The following is an 18291-nucleotide window of genomic DNA, read 5'->3' on the forward strand; positions in this document are numbered from 1 at the left end:
GATATAGTACTGATTAAAAATTTAAGAAAGGCTGGTTTGTGTTTCATTTTTTAAAATATGAACTATGAATACATCTTTGGTGGGTTGGAAGTTTTGTTTTGTGTAGGAGTTGTGGCCTCTAGGGTCTTGTACTCTTGTGATGCCTGGTTGTTGGTCATCTGCTGGGTTTCCATTGTCTAAGGACCCTCCTGTACTCTCATTCCTCCTTCTGTGCCCTCCTGGAAACTCGTGTCCTACATGATAATGCCTCTTGCATTACAGCATCCATTGCCCCTTCTTGGTCCTTCCTCTCCAATTATAACCATTCTCCTAATGGTCATATTTGGATCCTCTGGGAAGCTTTCAAAATCAACATCTTCGTTGCACACTCCTCCCCCCAGCTTATTCATCTCCTTCTCTCTCTCCCTAATTCCCCCATTTCCTTTTACCTCTCGGTGGTTTATGCCTTCAACCGGGCTGCGGACCGCTCCTCCCTTTGGGATGATTTGGCTCTCATTAAAGCCAGGACTGGGTCCCTTCCCTGGGGGTGGGAGGAGATTTCAATGTCATCAAATTCCAATCTGAGAAAATAGGTGGTCGCCCCCTTGATTCCCAATCCGTCAAAGCCTTCAATAATTGTATTGAGGATATTGGTATTGATGAACTTAGATAGTCAGGATCCCCCCTCACCTAGCACAATCGGAGAGGGGGAAATGACTGGATTGCCTACAAGCTGGACCGCTTCCTTATCAATGAAGCTTGGCTATCCACCTTTCCTCACTCCCATGCTAATTTCCTCCTCCAAGGCCTGTCTGACCACAGCCCTTGTCATCTCCTTATTCAACAATATTCCTCCTTCGGCCCTAAGCCTTTTAAGTTCTTTGACATGTGGACCTCCCATCTTTTGTACCTCCCTACCATTCTTAAATCTTGCAGCTCTCCCGTCCATTGCCCTTCCCTTCCTCTTGTTGCCTTTGTCAAAAAGCTTCGTCTCACCAAATCTGCCCTCAAATCCTAGAACTCTGCCACCTTTGGTAATATCCCCACCCGGGTATCCTCCTGCCGATCCAACCTTGCCTCTGTACAATCCCGTCTTCAATTGGATCCGCTCAATTCCTTGTTTTTTTTTTTGGTGAATAAAAAGTTATAATACCAAAGCCTGAGGTGGGCGAAAAGGATAAGCGGGGGAAGAGGAAAATACAAGGGAGGAAGAAAGGGGGAGGGGGAAGAGCCGAGCCCCTCTAACGGGAGCGCAGCAAAGAGCTATCTAGGCCCCAGGTAACAACAATATGCCTGTTCCTTGGGGAGTCCAAAAAGGCCTTAAAGGGCAACAGACTGAGCTTAGAGGAAACCTCCCAAGAGATGGCTTTCCAAATCAGGTCACAAGAACGAGAGTTGGAAGTCCATCTCCTAAGGTTCCTCTCCATCCAAATGTGGTAGAGGGTAGCGCCGAAAATCCCTTGTTGGCTGAGGAAGAGAGAAAGCTTTCTGAAGAGCTCTCTTCCCTCGCCACTCTGGAAGAAAGCTTTCTCCGCCAGAAATCCCGTATTAAATGGCTAGAGCTTGGTGACTCAAACACGGCTTTCTTTCACCGTTCTTTAAAGGCCAGGCTGAGCTCCAACTCCATCACCTTGCTCATTGCTCGGGATGGATCCCCGCTTACCTCTGTCCTTGATATTAAGTCTGAGGCTGCCTCCTTTTTCTCTTCCCTTTTTAACCCTCCCCTCCCCCCTTCCTCTTCCCTCCCTCCTGGCCTCATAAACAAATTTGTCCCCTCCACTTTGGCTAGCTCGCTCCTTGCCATTCCCTCTAATGAAGAGATTACCAAGGCTATCTTGTCCCATAAATCCAATAAGGCCCCTGGACCGGATGGTTTCAGCATGGGATTTTTCCTTAGCTATTGGGACCATATTAAAGAAGACCTCATCAAAGCTGTCCGCAGCTGCTTCTTTAACCCCAGCCAGCTAGCCCAAGTTAATCAGACTTTTCTTTGCCTCATCCCTAAAAAAATGGAGCCTCCTCTCTGTCTGATTTCAGACCTATTTCTCTTTGCAATCTTCTTTACAAGTTCATTGCCAAAGTCCTAGCAAACAGAATCCAGCTTGTCATCCCTTCCCTAGTCAGCCCCAACGAATCTGCCTTCATCTCTGGCAGAAGCATTGCGGACAACATCATTCTCCACTCCGAAATTATGCATGGCTTCAACCAAAAATCCCACTCGCCCGCTGCCCTTATGAAGATTGACCTTCACAAAGCTTTTTGATTCCCTCAAATGGGACTTCATTTGCGATGTGCTTTCCCAGATGGGCTTTCCCCTTGCCTTCATCCGCTGGATTCTGGCTTGTATCTCCTCCCCCTCCTCCGTTATCGTCAACGGTTCCCCCGCCGGCTTCTTCCACTCTAAAGTTGGGATTCGCCAGGGGTGCCCTCTCTCCCCTTTCCTCTTCTCTCTGGCCCTAGAAGTCCTTTCGAGGAGCATCCAAGACAAAATAGACCTGCACCTTATTTCCCCCATTCCCAAATGCAAGCACCTAAATCTCACCCACCTGGCCTTTGCAGACGATCTTATGATCTTCTCCAAAGCCTCCCCCTCTTCCATCTCCGCCGTCATGTCTTCCCTTCACCTCTTTGAGAGTCTTTCTGGCCTCCATATCAACCTCCATAAATCCAAGCTCTTCCTCTCTAGTATCTTGGATTCCGATAGAGACACCCTTCTCCGCCTGACGGGCTTTTCCTTGGGCTCCCTCCCAGTGAAATACCTGGCCCTTCCCCTTATCCCTGCTAGGCTCTCCAGTCGTCATTGTACCCCCATGCTTGACAATATCCACAAGCGTCTTCAACTCTAGAAAGGCAGACTTCTTTCCTACGCAGGTAGGCACAAATGCATTAGATCGGTTCTCCAATCTTCTTACATTTATTGGTCGTGTATCTTTGGCCTTCCTAAAGCCACTATCAAAGCAATGGAAACCATCTTTTGTGCTTTCCTTTGGAAAGGGAAGGAAACCTCCAAATTCCTCCATCCAGTTAGCTGGAAATCCATCTGCCTTCCCAAATCTGAAGGAGGTCTTGGCATCCGCCGTATCCGCAACTCCAATACTACGGGAATTCTGAAGCTTATATGGAAAATCTCCTGTAAGCATGACTCCATTTGGGTCCACTGGGTTTATTCCCATCTCCTAAAAAATGACTCCATTTGGACTATCTCCATCCCTTCGCATTCCTCCTGGGTTTGGCGCAAGATCCTCCTCCTTCACCCCTTAGCTCTTAGAGCCACCTCCTCTTCTATTGCTGATGGGTCCTCCATCTCCCTCTAGCTTGACCCCTGACACCCCAATGGAGTCCTCTATAACTTCTTTGGGGCCAGAGCAATTTACTCCACCGGCATTCCCAAGTCTGGCCCCCTATCCTCCATCATCTCTTATGGATCTTGGACCCCCCCCCATCCCCTCTTTCCCTCATCCTTTCCTTGATCTGGAATTCCCTTCCCTCCTCCCCCTATCCCCCCCCCCCCCAGCTCATGCAGATAAGGTTATCTAGCTCCCCTCCACAAACAGCCTTTTTAGCTTTAGATCTGCCTGGAACCTACTGAGGACCCATGCCCCTACTGTCCTATGGCACAAACTTGTCTGGTTCAAAGGTCACATCCCTCGCCATAGCTTCCTGGCCTGGAGAACCCTAAACCTTTGCCTTCCAACCCAAGCCTTCCTCCTTCACCGAAGAATCCCCGTCCCGCCTTCTTGTATCTTTTGTTGGAATGGATCCAAAGACACTGACCACCCCTTCTTTGCTTGCCCGTTTACCTCTTCCATTTGGAAAAAAGCCCTTTCTTTTATTTGGCCTCGCAGCAGGAGACCCCTACCTTTCGCTCAGGAGTGGCTCTGACCGACCATGACTTACCCGGGCTGCTCCATCTGCGACACTATTGGTAAGCTTGTGTTTGGCGCAGCTCTTTACCACATTTGGATGGAGAGGAACCTTAGGAGATGGACCTCCAACTCTCACTCCCTTGACTTGATTTGGAAAGCCATCTTTTTGGATGTCTCCTCTAAGATTTGTTTTTTGCCTCATTCGACTTTTTTGAATTCCCCAAGGAACAGGCACATTGTTGTATCCTGGGGTTTAGGTAGTGCTCTTTTGAGGCCCCTCTCCCCCTCTTAGTTGGGTCTAGGGTCTGTTTCCCCCTCCCCCCCCCCCCCCCACTCTTCTCTGTCTCCCCTTTGTATATTCCCCCCTTTTTCCCTTTCGCCCCCTCGGGCTTTAGTAATATATTTTTTATTCACCCAAAAAAAAAAAAAGGACCCTCCTGTACTGCTTCTGCCATTTTCTCCCTTTTTCTTCTTGTTGCCTATCAATAAAATGTGAACAATGATCTACAAATATGTCACAATGTATTCTTAAATCTTAAATGACCATATGGTTAGAACAGCTGTCTGCTGATTGCATTAACACATCATCTATATCTTGTATGTCTATCTTAGCTTCGTGATGATTCATTTTTCTAATCGTTGATTTAAAAACAAGTTATTTCCCATGCATCATCAGAAAAGAGAAAAGGATATGTCATATCTTCTATAAGCTAAAGACTGATGTGTACTATATGCTAAGACAACTTGAAGAATTAGTTTGGACTTTGGGAACCATTTTCCAAAATTTGAAAAATTTGAGGATCTTGTGGAGGGCATAGTTATTGCAATTTTTGAATTTAGCCTTGTGCAGTTACTGTGGCCTTTTAAAATATGGTAATCCTTCTTGATTTCCTCTTTTGCCTTTCCTTTTTCTTTTTTGAATTTTTAATCTTGCACCCTTTTATAGGACTTTAATTCCTATTTACTTGTATAGTTGTTAAAATTCTTATTTCAACCTTATTTAGGAAGAATTCAAAAACACTCTTAAATGTGTTAGAAGGACTAGAAAGGGGAAAATGTAAGGCCAAGTGCTCACCCAATTTGCCATGTTCTCTTTTTTTCTTTTTTTTTTGTGGTGTTAATTTTGTTAATATTGTGTTAAGTTTATGTCAATATTGTAATTATTCTAGTATTGTGGTAAATGGAAGTTACTGAAAAAAAATGACTACTAAAGCATTAATAGCCATATTTAGTAGCCATTTGTTTACTTTTGTGGTAATTCCATTTGGATTATGTTGATGTCCAACCTCACCTGCATCCATGTCAATGGTGGTCCACCCTTTATTTATACAAGGACTATGCTCCCCATGGTTATACAAGGACTCTGCCTGAGTATAACGGTTCATACCATAAGATAATAACCTACTCAGTATGTTAACTACTTGGGGAAGCAACGTATGACTGATTTGCTCAGAATTAGATGAAGATTTCAGTCTTGCTGGTTTGTATCCCATCCTGATCTCATCTTTTGCCATGCATAGATGTTTTTATACTTTTTTTGGGTCTGAAGTCTGTAATCATGCATTTTTTTCACATTTCCTACAATGAATATTGGTTTCCCCACATTTATCCAATATTCCCATCTTTAGGAATTTTAAATTATTTTCCAGTCTCAAAACATTCCATTGAAATTGCCCTCAAATTTCAATTAGTTCGTGGCAAGAATACCAGTAATATTAAAAATCTACACCTTTAATCATGGAACATGGTCTTGGTACTATATCTTGCAGCCCATCACAAACCATGGATAGTCTTGGGTTTTCTTCCATGGCCTTTTGATTACTGTCCTCATTTTTCTGATTAGTTCGTATGAATCTTCCAATTCAGTAACAGATGGATGGGTGCTAGCTTATCCATGTCTAAGAAATAACTTGATGAATTTATTGAATGCATTTAACAATAAATGAATCATATTATTTTTCTTTAAGCTGTTTAGGATTCAGTTCTTTGGGAGGTGATGGCCATGTAGTCAGAATTGTTGATGGTTTGTTCAACTTTTTCTGTGTGGTAGGTTGCAGATGCACTGTTTGAGATTACACTTCCCAGATTTTCTGGAGATATACTTCCAAAAACGGATGCAGGAATGGTTTTGGCGATTGCTGATAGGTGAATTACATGTCACATATACATTCTGATCACCTTCATGGTCATAGTTTGAATCTTCTCTTGTAATTTTTTCTTCTGTTTTTTCCCCTAATATTCTTTTCATCTCAAAAGTATAAGTAATGCATCTTTGTATACCTAATCCTTGACATGATCCTGTTTTAACTTGTTTCATATACAAACATACAAAGTCAGTCCATACATCATGCTACTCATCTTCCATCAGTGATAACTGGTTGCATCACTCCCCTGAATTGTATTTTGTATCAAGAGCTCAGACTGTCATATTTTTTTTCGGGTGAATTCAACTCATTACCAAAGAAGAAGAGGAGGAAGGAGAATATACAACAGAAGCAAACTCAGCATTTACAAAATGGGGGAGGAGGGTGGGTTTGAAGAATAGACGGTGAGAGGGCACAGGAGTTTATGATAAGCATGTTTCTGTGAAAATCAGGGCATCTACCAGGGATCCCAAAACCTTATACTATACATCAAACATAATGGAGTTCCAGATTTGTTGGAAGGATCTAGCGTTGGAGGACTACCTTCGCAGGTTGCGCTCAAGCCAGATATGAGAGATAGCAGCACCAAAAGCAAGTTTTCCCACCTTATCACAATAGGATTTCGTAGTAAAGGACATGTCATCCCATATCCATTCTCTGTCAAAGGGGAGAATTGTTCTTCTCCTAGGCCTGAACATGGCTAGAATACCATACCTAACAGCTGAGGAGAAGGGGCAGGCGAAGAAGAGGTGGTCCACATCTTCAGAGGCAGTCCCACAAAGACAGCACAGGGAAGGGACTAGAATCTGACGCCTGACGACTGATAACGAAGGACTGCGTTGGGAGGCAGCGGGTGAAAACCCTCTAGACAGTGAAGCTGTGGTGCGGAATATGGTTCTTGAACCAAAACAAATTACGCCAGACTTTAATAGAGTCACAAGCCCTGATGAGGTGTAACGACCCAAAACCAGCCTAGGGGTAAGGGCTGTCACTCAAAACCATAGGATCGAAAATGGTTTAGCTAGTGAACTAAAAATTTAATCATGCTCTCTTAATTCCAATCAATCCCCAGTATCATCACAAATATACACAACGGAGGACTCACATAACCATTAATTATTATCCAACTCAATTGTCTATATTCAAATGTGCTGGTGGCACTACAACCAAAAAGAAAATCTCTATTACAACTGAACTGATCAAAACTCCTAACTAAAATCAAAGTAACCGAAAAGTCAAATCCAAAGTCATCTATATAGTCCAAATTAAAAGAAAAATGAAAATCTCTAAATATCCTCATTTTGGGGTCCATCTTCCTCAACTACTGCAGTACATTCTTCACACTGACAAGGTTCCTCCTCAGCATCATCTAAAAAGATACTAAAGGGGTAAACTTGGGAAAGCTTAGTGAGTAAGGGGAAACAAAACCATAATATCGATAAAGCATATGGTATTTCCAATATCAGAAAACATTTCAAATCATATTCTATATGCAGTTTCATAACACTAAGCAAATTAATCAAACCATGTTATAAAACTTAGTTTGCAAAAAAAGAATTTTCATCATTCACCTTAAGTAAAATCCATGATATAATGCTGTCACAAATAAATGTAAAGAGCTCGAGGGAAAGCAGTTAGTGGCTTTGGCTCACGTAGTGTCGTAGTCCGGTACAAGGCTCCTATAGAGGGGAAAACCTTACCCTTATGTAGCGGTCCGCCTCACCATCTTCCCACTCTTACTCAATTCCACTCGACCCAATGAGCTTAGAAGTTAGTGGGAGACTCACGTAGTCTGGTACAAGGCTCCTATGAAGAGGAAAACTTTGACCTTATGTAGCAGACTAGCGGTCCGCCTCAACCACCCTTTGTTCTATACCCACCCCAACATCAATTCCGTGTTGGTAAGGTTAGCAAACTAAAGATAACAATTCATAAAACATCTAAAAGTCTCACTATGCCATTATAACACATCCATGCATTTTATTCACAGTAAAAAAAAAAAAAAAACATATGTCAAAACATGTCATTTCATAAAAACAATAAATAAAGGGTGATTTAAATAAAATAATATATGGAGATTTTGTTGGTCTTACTCACATTTAAAATCATGCCTTTTCGTGAAAAAAAACAGTTAACAATGAAAACAATAAACAAAGACTGATTTATGTAAAGTAATACAATAGGGTTTCGTTAGTCTCACTCACCTCGATATCGCCCAAAATAGTGATTCTTACCGTCAAAAGTACAACAACCTCAAATACTTATGTACATATACATGTATCCACTATTAGTACATTACTTAATATATTCCTATATAATCAAATATGCTTCCCCCTCTAAAAGTCCTCCTATATTATTCCGACAAAATTCTACCAGTATCTACGTGATGAATGGAATTAGTATTGAAATACCTCTTCTGGAATTAAAAAGGTTTCCAATTTTTTTATAATATCATTAGACCCATAGGTTAACTATACCTCAAAATTTTAGCTTCAAATTCCAAGTCCTTGTTAGCGAAATATAACCCACAAGTACAGTAAACAGACTCTGCCAAAATCTGCGCACGGAAACCATTAAATATGAAACAAATAGCTCCCAAATCCAACATATCTCCAAATTGATTATAACTAAACTAGACACATAAAACTAATATCCCTAAAAAGTTTAGACTCAGAATCAACTCCTAGGTCGGGTATCCAATCCCCTATGGTACAGTGTTCAGAATCAGTCTATTTCTATACACAGTGGTAAGGAGATATCAGAATCCATACTTTCCAATTACAAAACATTCTGAAAATTTTCTGATATAATATACATTCAAAAAGGATTACATCCTCCGAATTTCAAGTTAAAATTCTTTGTATAAGTCCAGTTATAATTCTTCCCAAAATCGGGTTCCAGTTTGTGATCCCTGTACATCAGTCTAGTATTTTATTACCCTATCAAACGAACTCAAAATGAGCCCAAATTTGTCAGAGACATTCCCATACATGTCATCCACGTTCTTTAAAAATTTCACATCAAAATTCTAGGTCCATAGGAAGGTACAATCAATCTCCCATGATTTGACAGATCTGTTCACACCACAGAAAAATCACACCCTAACATCACCCCCCTTGTACAATCAATTAATTCTAATTTCTTGCATACAATAATATGGTATTAGACCTAGGATGAAAGTACTAACCTCAATAGTTTGTTTGATAGGATTCTTCTTCCACGGTTTTCCTTTTTTTTTTTTCCTTTCCTACTGCAAGCACTCTCTCCCCCTCTTATATTCTTCTTTTTTTTATCTTTCCTATTTCTTTCCTAACTCACGCACTATTCTCTCTCCCCTTTTCCTTCTTTCACTCTAACTCCCTCTCTTTCTTTCCTTTCATATTTTTCTTCTTTTTGTTTTCCCCTCCCACACGGTTTAGGTCTCTCCTCAAATCCCCTCTCGGTTTGGGGCTCTTCCCCACATTCCTCCCCCCCCCCCCCCCCCATTTTTTTCACTTCTCAATCCCCACTATTTTGGGTTTCCAATTTATACTCAAATTCCTAAATCCCAGCATTATAGGGAATCTCTTCCTCTAGTACGTGTATACTCCTATTATTTAAATTAGTTAATTAAGTGGGGCCCACCTATGACTAAGATTAAAAAATATAACATCTTAAACAAAACCTCCTTAATGCACATATGGGGTCTTGAACCTTTGACCTCTCTCTAATTAAGTTACAACTACTAGGCTAGCTGCTAGCTTGTGTACAAAGCCCAACAAAATAAATACTCACATCAAATTAGCTACACTAGCAATACATTGGATAACTACTTAATAATTCATACACTAACACACAAATTATAAGGTTCAAAATTGCTAACTCACCTTCAATATAAACAATTGGTCACTAAAGTCAAAATCCTCAATGTTAGCAGCCTTTAGGAATGAATGCTTTCACCAAGCCTTTTTATTTATAATAAAAGAGGAGAACAAAAGATTACGGAAATACCCCCTCATAACCGGCTCTAACGAATGACTCGGCTATGGAGGGAAAAACTCCATAATGCCCTTGTGGGTTACATAACTCAACACTCCCCCTCAAGTTGGTGCATAGATATCACACATGCCCAACTTGGACAAAATAGGATGAAATAATTTCCACCCAAGCCCTTAGTGAAGACAGCAGCCAATTGATCATCGGTCTTCACAAAAGGCATACAAATTTTGTCCACTTTCCATTTTCACTTTGATGAAGTGTCTGCCGATCTCCACATGCTTCGTACGGTCATGCTGCACTGGATTATGGGCAATACTAATTGCAACTTTGTTATCACAGTACAACATCATGGGGAGACAAACAACAACACCAAGGTCTTGAAGTAAACCTTGAATCCACAACAACTCACAGATTCCTTGTGCCATAGCATGGAACTCTACTTTCGCAATAGATCTTGCCACAACATTTTGTTTTTTGCTGTGCCAAGTGACAAGGTTCCCTCCCACAAAAGAACAACTACCTGAAGTAGACTTTCGGTCAGGAGATCCACCCCAATCAGCTTCGGTATATGCCTCAATACAGAGGTGATCATGCGGAGACAAAAGAACCCCTTTTTCTGGAGCTGATATCAAGTAATGAAGGATGCGAAGAACAACAACCATTTGTGTAGAAGAAGGATCATGCATGAACTGACTAACCAAACTCACCGCAAACGCAATGTCTAGTCTAGTATGTGGGAGATAAATTAATTTCCCCACTAATCTTTGATAATGGCCTTTGTCAACAGGTTCACCATCTTTTAATCCTTCAGTCTAGTACCAACTTCCATAGGAGTATCACATGGATGGCAACCCAACAAACCAGTCTCAGATAAAAGATCTAGGACATACTTCCTTTGAGAGAGAAAGATGCCTTTTGAGGAACGAGAAACTTTAATCCCAATAAAGTACCTTAATTTCCCTGGATTTTTTATTTCAAACTCACGTCCTAGGAAGCTCTTTAGACTAGAGATTTCAGCACCATCATTCCCTGTCACTACTATGTCATCGACATGAACTATGAGAATAGTGACCTTGTCACCAGACCGTTTAATGCACAAAGTATGATCATCATTACTCTGTTTGTATCCCACTAAAATCATGGCCTTGTGAAATCTACCAAGCCAAGCCCGTGGAGACTGCTTTAGCCCATAGAGTGCATGCTTCAATTTGCAAAATTTCCCATGTGTTTTTTTAGATGAAAATCCTGGAGGATTCTCCATATAGACTTCCTTAAGCTCTCCAGGAAGGAAGGCATTCTTAACTTCACGATGCTGCAAATCCCACCCAAAATTCACAGCACAGGATAATAGAATACGAACAGTACTTTGTTTCACAACGGGAGCAAAGGTCTCCTAGTAGTCGATGCCATAAGTTTGGGTGAAACCCTTGGCCACAAGTCTTGCCTTGTATCAGATGTCAATTGTGCCATCCATCTTCTGTTTGACTACAAACATCCATTTACATCCAATTGGCTTTTTCCCTATACCTCCTCCGGCAGCCTTTGTGGCCGGTAACGCCTCTGCAACATCTCCTGTTCCTCCTCTAGCAACCTTTGTCGCTCCCTTGTCTCCTCCATCTTCACCCCCTGCTTCTCTGCCTCCTCCGCAATGGATTTCTCTTTTCAGTCCTGCTCCCAACCCCTCTAGAAAAGGATTTTCCCTTCATTTTGAAGCTCTCATTGTCCAAACAATGGAGGCCCCTTGGAAACCTTGAAACTTTTCTTCTGAACGATGGCTTCTTTGTATTCAAATTCTCTAATGAAACCGACAAAAGTCGTGCCCTTGAAGGAGGCCCTTGGCAAGTTGGGAAGAGACCTTTATTTCTCCAGCAATGGCAGCGTCATCTCCAACTGAATCGGGTAGATTTCTCTACCATCCCCCTATGGATCTCCCTTCGTTGGTTGTCGCTCCACTTTTGGTTTTCGAAAGGACTTAGCATGTAGGATCTGTTGTGGGTAATCCCCTCTTCTCAGATGTTAGAACTATGAGGAAGGAACGGCTGGGCAGAATCTCCTCTCCCTCCTCTCATCAAAATAAAGGAAGGAGATGGGTACTCTTTTGAGCAAGAAGTTCATTATGACTAGAAGCCTCCCCATTGTCTCAACTAGTAAAACCTTTGGCCATGAATCTTCCTTCTGTGCCCAAAGGTAGATTCGAACCCTTGTGAAGCTGCTATTGAAGTCGTTGTTCCTCTGTCGAACCTCAACCAAGATGCCACCCCTGAGGATGATCCGTTGGAATAGTTGACCTCCCGAAATGGCCAGAATTCCTCCCACGATACTCTGCCTGCCATTCCGGTAGCCTCTACTTCCCGTGGCCCTAGCCGTTGTCGTAGAAGAAACAGACAACACTAGTCTCTTCACAAGGAGATCCCGGCTTCTGCCTCTTCTCGAGGCCATCCTCCCTTTGGTCCGTTGGTCCCCTTATCGGCTAACGCTGGTCCAAATCGATTCTCCATCCTTCAATTTGATGGTCTCTGTGACGATGTAGCTAATCCATCTCCCGATGAATCAACCTTTGACCCCCTTTCCTCCAACCAGCCAACCTGTCACCTTCCTCTTCTCCACAACCAGTCGACCTGTCACCATCCCCTGCTAGCCTTCTTTTGCTGCCCAGACTGTCCAGGCCTCCTCCCCTTCTCCTCTGATTTCTCCCAGACCTGTCCCTTCGAGCCTGGGGATTACCCCCTTTCTCAAAGAGCTAACCTAGCCTTTTCTGAGCCCTCGATCTTCCCTTTCCTCAATCTTACCCTCCCCTAACACAAACCTTGTGGGCCCTTCTATCTCCTTACCCATTCCATCTCTAGCCCGACCCACCACCCATTTCTTTTTGGCTGACCCAGCCAGGCCTTATGGGCTAGCTCTTTCTTGCTCGAATCCCTCTGTTTCCCAGTCTAATGCCCCCTCCCCTTCATGTCTTTCACCGTCGTAACCCCAGCTCTCCTCCTTTCCCCAAGATCCATCCCTACATTGCCTATTTCCTTCCCTGCCCAGAAAAGGTCTTGCCTCTGAGCTTGGTTATTAGAGATCATGCCCTCTGTCGCGTGCCCACGGATCCGGGATTGAGTGACTTTGTTGAGGATGGCTTTGATTGTTTTTTTAAGGCCAGAAGTTTTTTTTCCCTTTTCTTTAGTGTGCTAATTTTGTTGGGGCTCTTGCCCTCTTTCATTTGTCCTTGTCTTTTTTGGCAAGGCCTTGTGTTTGGCTCGTGCTTGTATGTTCCCTCTCCCTCCCCCCTTTTTTCCTTCATTTGGTAATGAATTTTTTATTCATCCCAAAAAAAAAAAAACTCTATGGATGAAGACCAACACTAAACTTCAGTTTTCTACAGCCTTCTATCCCAGATAGATGGTCGAACAAAGGTTGTTAACCGAAGTTAGGGCAACTTTCTGCATTTCCTTGTTCGTGACTATGAGAAGACTTGTTCTTCCATTCTTGACATCGCTGAATTCGATATAACAGTTCGGTGAACAGCATAGTTGTTAGTTGTCACGGTGTCTAGGCAAACCAAGGCGATCAGGGGGGGGTTAAAAAACCAAGGCAACAAGGTGTCAGCTAGGCAACCAAGCTGGCACCAGTAAACAAAGCGAGAGAAAGGCACCTGGACGCCTAGGCAACGCCTTGACAACTATGGTGAAAAGGACTATGGGTCCTCCATTCGAGACTATTCTTGAAGTTCAATATAAGCAACCTGTTAAACATTGTTCCCTTCCACGTCAAGCATGCATTATTATTGAAGCGGATGAGTTCATATGCCATATTTCTGAGCTCCATGCCAATGGCCATAAGCAACATCTTCAACATGGCCAATCTTGTGATTTACTTGGATTACCACTCGAAGAGGGAGATGCAGATCGGCTGCCCCAGTTTGCTTCACTGTTGAAGATGAAATAGAAGATATTATAGACGACAAATATATTATCACTCGAAAGGGAGGTTGTTACCATTCCTTTCTTCTCAAGAACTGACTACTCATAGATACATGCTGATGACTTCAATGAGCTTAACTCGGATTTGTACAAGCGCTACATGTCCCTGATGCATGCATTGGGGACGAATGATTTCAAACCGGGGAGAATTGATGCAGATTAAAGGTACTTAATAAGTACCATTGTAGGACCAAAACTAGAGCCAAAACATGACTTATGGTTCTTTTAGAGCCAGTCTTTGAAAAAAAGCTGAACCACAGTTCAGTTCTGGTTCACTCCAAAACGTGGGGGTTAATTAAATTCCTGAGAGCCTCCCCACGTATTCTATGATGAGTAAAGCTTGGCTTTTCTGCCTCTATGTTCTATGAGATTCAGAATAGCGTTGTGAGATGCTAAGGTAGGATTGGTGCGATTCCAATTAAGTCAGAGGCTTAGTCCATATCATTCTACTGTTCTTCCATTCTTGTTCGTCATCAAATTTTCTGGTTCTATTTTTTGTTCTTGGACATGTTTTTCAATTTCTCCATTGTTTCCACCTGAGATTTAAAATCAAACTAAAATTTGGTAACCACATAGTATTCTAAGCGCACCCATGGTTTCTTTTTTTCTTTCTTGTTGTGCTGATTTTTTAGAGTCCTTCCTACTTCAAGTTGGATTCTTAGTTCTACTTGTTTTGAAGATCAAAATCTGTTTACTATTTCAGATTGTTAGACTCTTTAAAATTCTGCTATCTGATCAGTAATTTGATTGTTTTTTGTTTACATCAAATTGGACCTTTAAGTTTCTGATTTCACTGTTGTGCGGAAATTCTAAATTCTAGAATCCGTTTGTCAGTAGGATACTGATGCATGACAATCTTGGACCGGGCCGACCCAACTGGTGTACTACATTGGACCGACCCAAACCCAGTTGAACCAGGTCCAGTTTGAGTGTTTGGATCTAGTAGGATTTTAGGAAGTTTATTTTATTTGAAAATTTTATTATGCAATCTTTTATTTTAAGATAGTTATTAGACAAATAGGGAAATTTCCAATTTGAGTTTTATTGGGTTTCTATTTTAGTTAGCCTGGTTTTAGTAAGTAATTAGGAGTCTTTATTTTAGGGATTTACATTTTTCTTGTCTTTATTTAAGATTGTACTCAGCCACGTTTTGGAATTAATTAATGCAAGAATGAATTGAGAGTTTGAAGCCTGCGTGGCTGGTTGCTTCCCCCCCCCCCCCCCCGCCCCTTTCTTGGACGCTCCCTTCTTCTGTTGTGTCTCCTTCTTCCCCTTTCTTCTGTGTGATTTCTCCCCTCCCCCTCTGGTTTCTTCTTCTACCTCCTTCAATCCTCTTCTTGATTTCTGTCCCGCATTATCTGGTATCAGAGCCGAAGGATCCCATCTTCTTCCTTCGCTTGTGATCTCTTTCCCCCATTCTATTTTTCTCCCTTCCTTGTCTTTCCTATTCCCTCTTTCCAGTTACAGTTCTGCGGTACAGTGAAAAAAAAATTCCATCGATTCCCACTGCACCCGCCAGCCCCTTTTCTCCTACCCTCCATTTCCCCACCTTCTTCCCACTGTGAAGCACCCATCCATTCAATTCCCACACAAGTTAAAAAAAAGGCCACCCCATCCTCACCGTCCCACTGGAACCCTACCCCAACCCAACAACCTATCGACTTCACTGAAACCACATCCCATTCAGCCAAACAAAAAAAAAAACCCGTCTCTGTTGAGAATAGAGAAGCCAAACCAATACCCCAGCCCATCTCCTCGATTCTCGCTGCCTTCCCCTTCCCCAGAACCGATCGAACAATACCCCTTCCCTTTAGGGTTCCACCATCAAAAAAAAAAAAAAAACCCGCGTCACTCTCCATCTCCCATCCCTCTCCTTTTACCCCACTGAAACCCCAAACCCACCTTCCCTTTCCCTTCTGCCTCGCTGTAATAGTGACCACAAAAAAAAAAAAAAAAAACCACAGAAAACCCCATCCATTCATCTTTCTCCTGCAGGAATCCATCTCCCCAACTCCATCGTTTCGATTCCACCCCATAGGGTTCCGCCAGAAACCAGAAACAGAAAAAAAAAATCGAGAAGAGAAGAAGAGGAAGCAGAGAATCGAAGCAGGGGAAAAAAAAAAAGTACATACCTGATTTGAAGATTCCTACTGCGAGTCGCCATCTTCATCGGAGTCGCAGTCTCTTTGTCGAGTCCAATTTGGACCCTCCAACCGCTGGTCGACTCGAGCTCCTAGCATTAGCGTGAGATTTCTGCCTTTTTTTCTCCGCAAGATCTTCCGCAGGCTCCGCTGGTAGAAGTTTCACTCACTCACGAATTTTGCAGTTCTGCCCCTCCAATACGATAAGTTCAATCTTGTAAGGACTTTTTTTTTTTCCTTCTCCATCTTTTCCCATATTACCCCCACTTTAGTCTTTTAGTTTATTTGAGTCCTTTCACAACTGTTCAGAATTGCCCCTCCTTTCTATTATTACTTCACAGTTTATTTTTTTTGTTTGTTCCAAGTTTGCCCCCCATCTCTCATGTGTCATCAAGAATTTTAGTTGAATCTCCATAATTATAAATCTGCCATCCATTTAGCAATTTCAGTTTAATTACAATTCTGCCACTGTCCTTATAAACTTCATTGTATTTACAACTGTGCTATCACATTCTCCAAACCACAATCCAACCGAATTCTTTTAGTTACAATCCACAAGCTGCTCTGTCCTATAACTGTGAAAGTGTTGCATCAAGTGTTTTATCCTCATGGATTTGTTGAAAAGATCAAGATATTTCATCAGTCTGCTATTGCTTATGTCCAGTATCAGTCACTCCTGAGTGCCGTTTCAGCAAGGAATATTTTTCAAGGCCGTAATATTTATGATGATTGTTGTACACTGAACATCCAATTTTCATGCCTAAGTGAGGTACAATTGAACTACAAATGGTCAACGGGTTTCAAGAACACATCCGTGCCTTCAGCACAGAAAGACAGTAAAAATTGTGATTTAGGCATCACCAACTGAATCACTTCCAGGAGATTCTATTGCACTGACGGAAGACCCTACTGAAGATGTCTATGAAGAGCCAAAAGGCGAGCCACCACAGATGGACGGGATGGCGTCGATAGTCATTCAAGAAAAGGTGGAGCTGAACGATCCGATCAAAATTGCAATCGTGGAACCAACCAATGGTCCGATTATAGTGGCAAAACCTTGTGATCACCATAGTTATCAAAGCGGGAAAGCGACCATGGCGTTTTAGAGGGGCAAAATTCAAGGCGACACCGCTATGGCGCCCAAGGCGTCCAAGGCGACCAAGGAGCCTGGACGCGTTGCCATGGCGACTCCTTGATAACTATGGTGGTCACATTCCCATCAAAGTCATATCATTTGTTGACAATCATCGGGAGATCGTAACGGTCGATCGGGAAATGTGCGGGATCATTACCCCATCTAAGTTTTTGATCGTGGATGCTGGTCAAGTGGTGCTGATCCTTTCCTTATTTAAAACTCGTGGACGAGTTTTCCTTAACCACGGGAGAGTTGATGCAGGACAATCTAGGACCAGGCCAACCCAACTGGTGTACTATATTGGACCGACCCAAACCCAGTTGAACCAGATCCAGTTGGATCTAGTAGGATTTTAGAAAGTTTATTTTATTTAGAAAAATTATTGTGTAGTCTTTTATTTTAAGGTAGTTATTAGACAAATAGGGAAATTTCCAATTTGAGTTTTATTGGGTTTCTATTTTAGTTAGCCTGGTTTTAGTAAGTAATTAGGAGTCTTTATTTTCGGGATTTACATTTTTCTTGTCTTTGTTTAAGATTGTGCTCAGCCACGTTTTGGAATTAATGAATGCAAGAATGAATTGAGAGTTTGAAGCCTGCGTGGCTGGTTGCTTCTTCCCCCCCCCCCTTCTTGGATGCTCCCTTCTTCTGCTGCGTCTCCTTCTTCCCCTTTCTTCTGTGTGATTTCTCCCCTCCCCCTCTGGTTTCTTCTTCTACCTCCTTCAATCTCCTTCTCGATTTCAGTCCCCCATTAGATACATCCATAACTCCAAATCTGACTGTCAGATTTTGAGGAGTTATTCTTGACCATTAAAGTGACCTTCGACCAGAATTTTTTTTGGGTAAATAAAAAATTCATTACTGTTAGATGTGTAGGTGCTGTGGGGCCAATAATGGGTCTCGGGATTAGTGCCTAGTGCTAATACCGAGACCTTTCCTAGTCTCAATTTGTGTGTGGTTGTTTTTCCTGTTTTGCCCCTAGCCCTATATATCTCTTGTACATCTCTTTTTCTGATTATTATGAGACTCCTCACGGTTGTGTGAGTTGTTCTTCTTCTCTCTTCTCTTCTCTTCTTCTATTCA

The 18291-nt window shown here is 42.3% G+C and overlaps 1 protein-coding gene across 1 annotated transcript in view; it reads left to right on the forward strand.

The window, feature by feature from the left end:
- The window catches only part of LOC122661436 (glycine--tRNA ligase, chloroplastic/mitochondrial 2), a 190029-nt gene that overhangs the window by 141202 nt on the left and 30536 nt on the right, over positions 1 to 18291 (forward strand). The window contains exon 28 of the mRNA XM_043856817.1: positions 5896 to 5990. Within this exon, the coding sequence (XP_043712752.1) occupies positions 5896 to 5990 (95 nt within the window). The remainder of the gene's footprint in view (positions 1 to 5895; positions 5991 to 18291) is intronic.

Source organism: Telopea speciosissima, chromosome 5 (genome assembly GCF_018873765.1).
Source record: "Telopea speciosissima isolate NSW1024214 ecotype Mountain lineage chromosome 5, Tspe_v1, whole genome shotgun sequence".
Taxonomy (NCBI): Eukaryota; Viridiplantae; Streptophyta; class Magnoliopsida; order Proteales; family Proteaceae; genus Telopea; species Telopea speciosissima.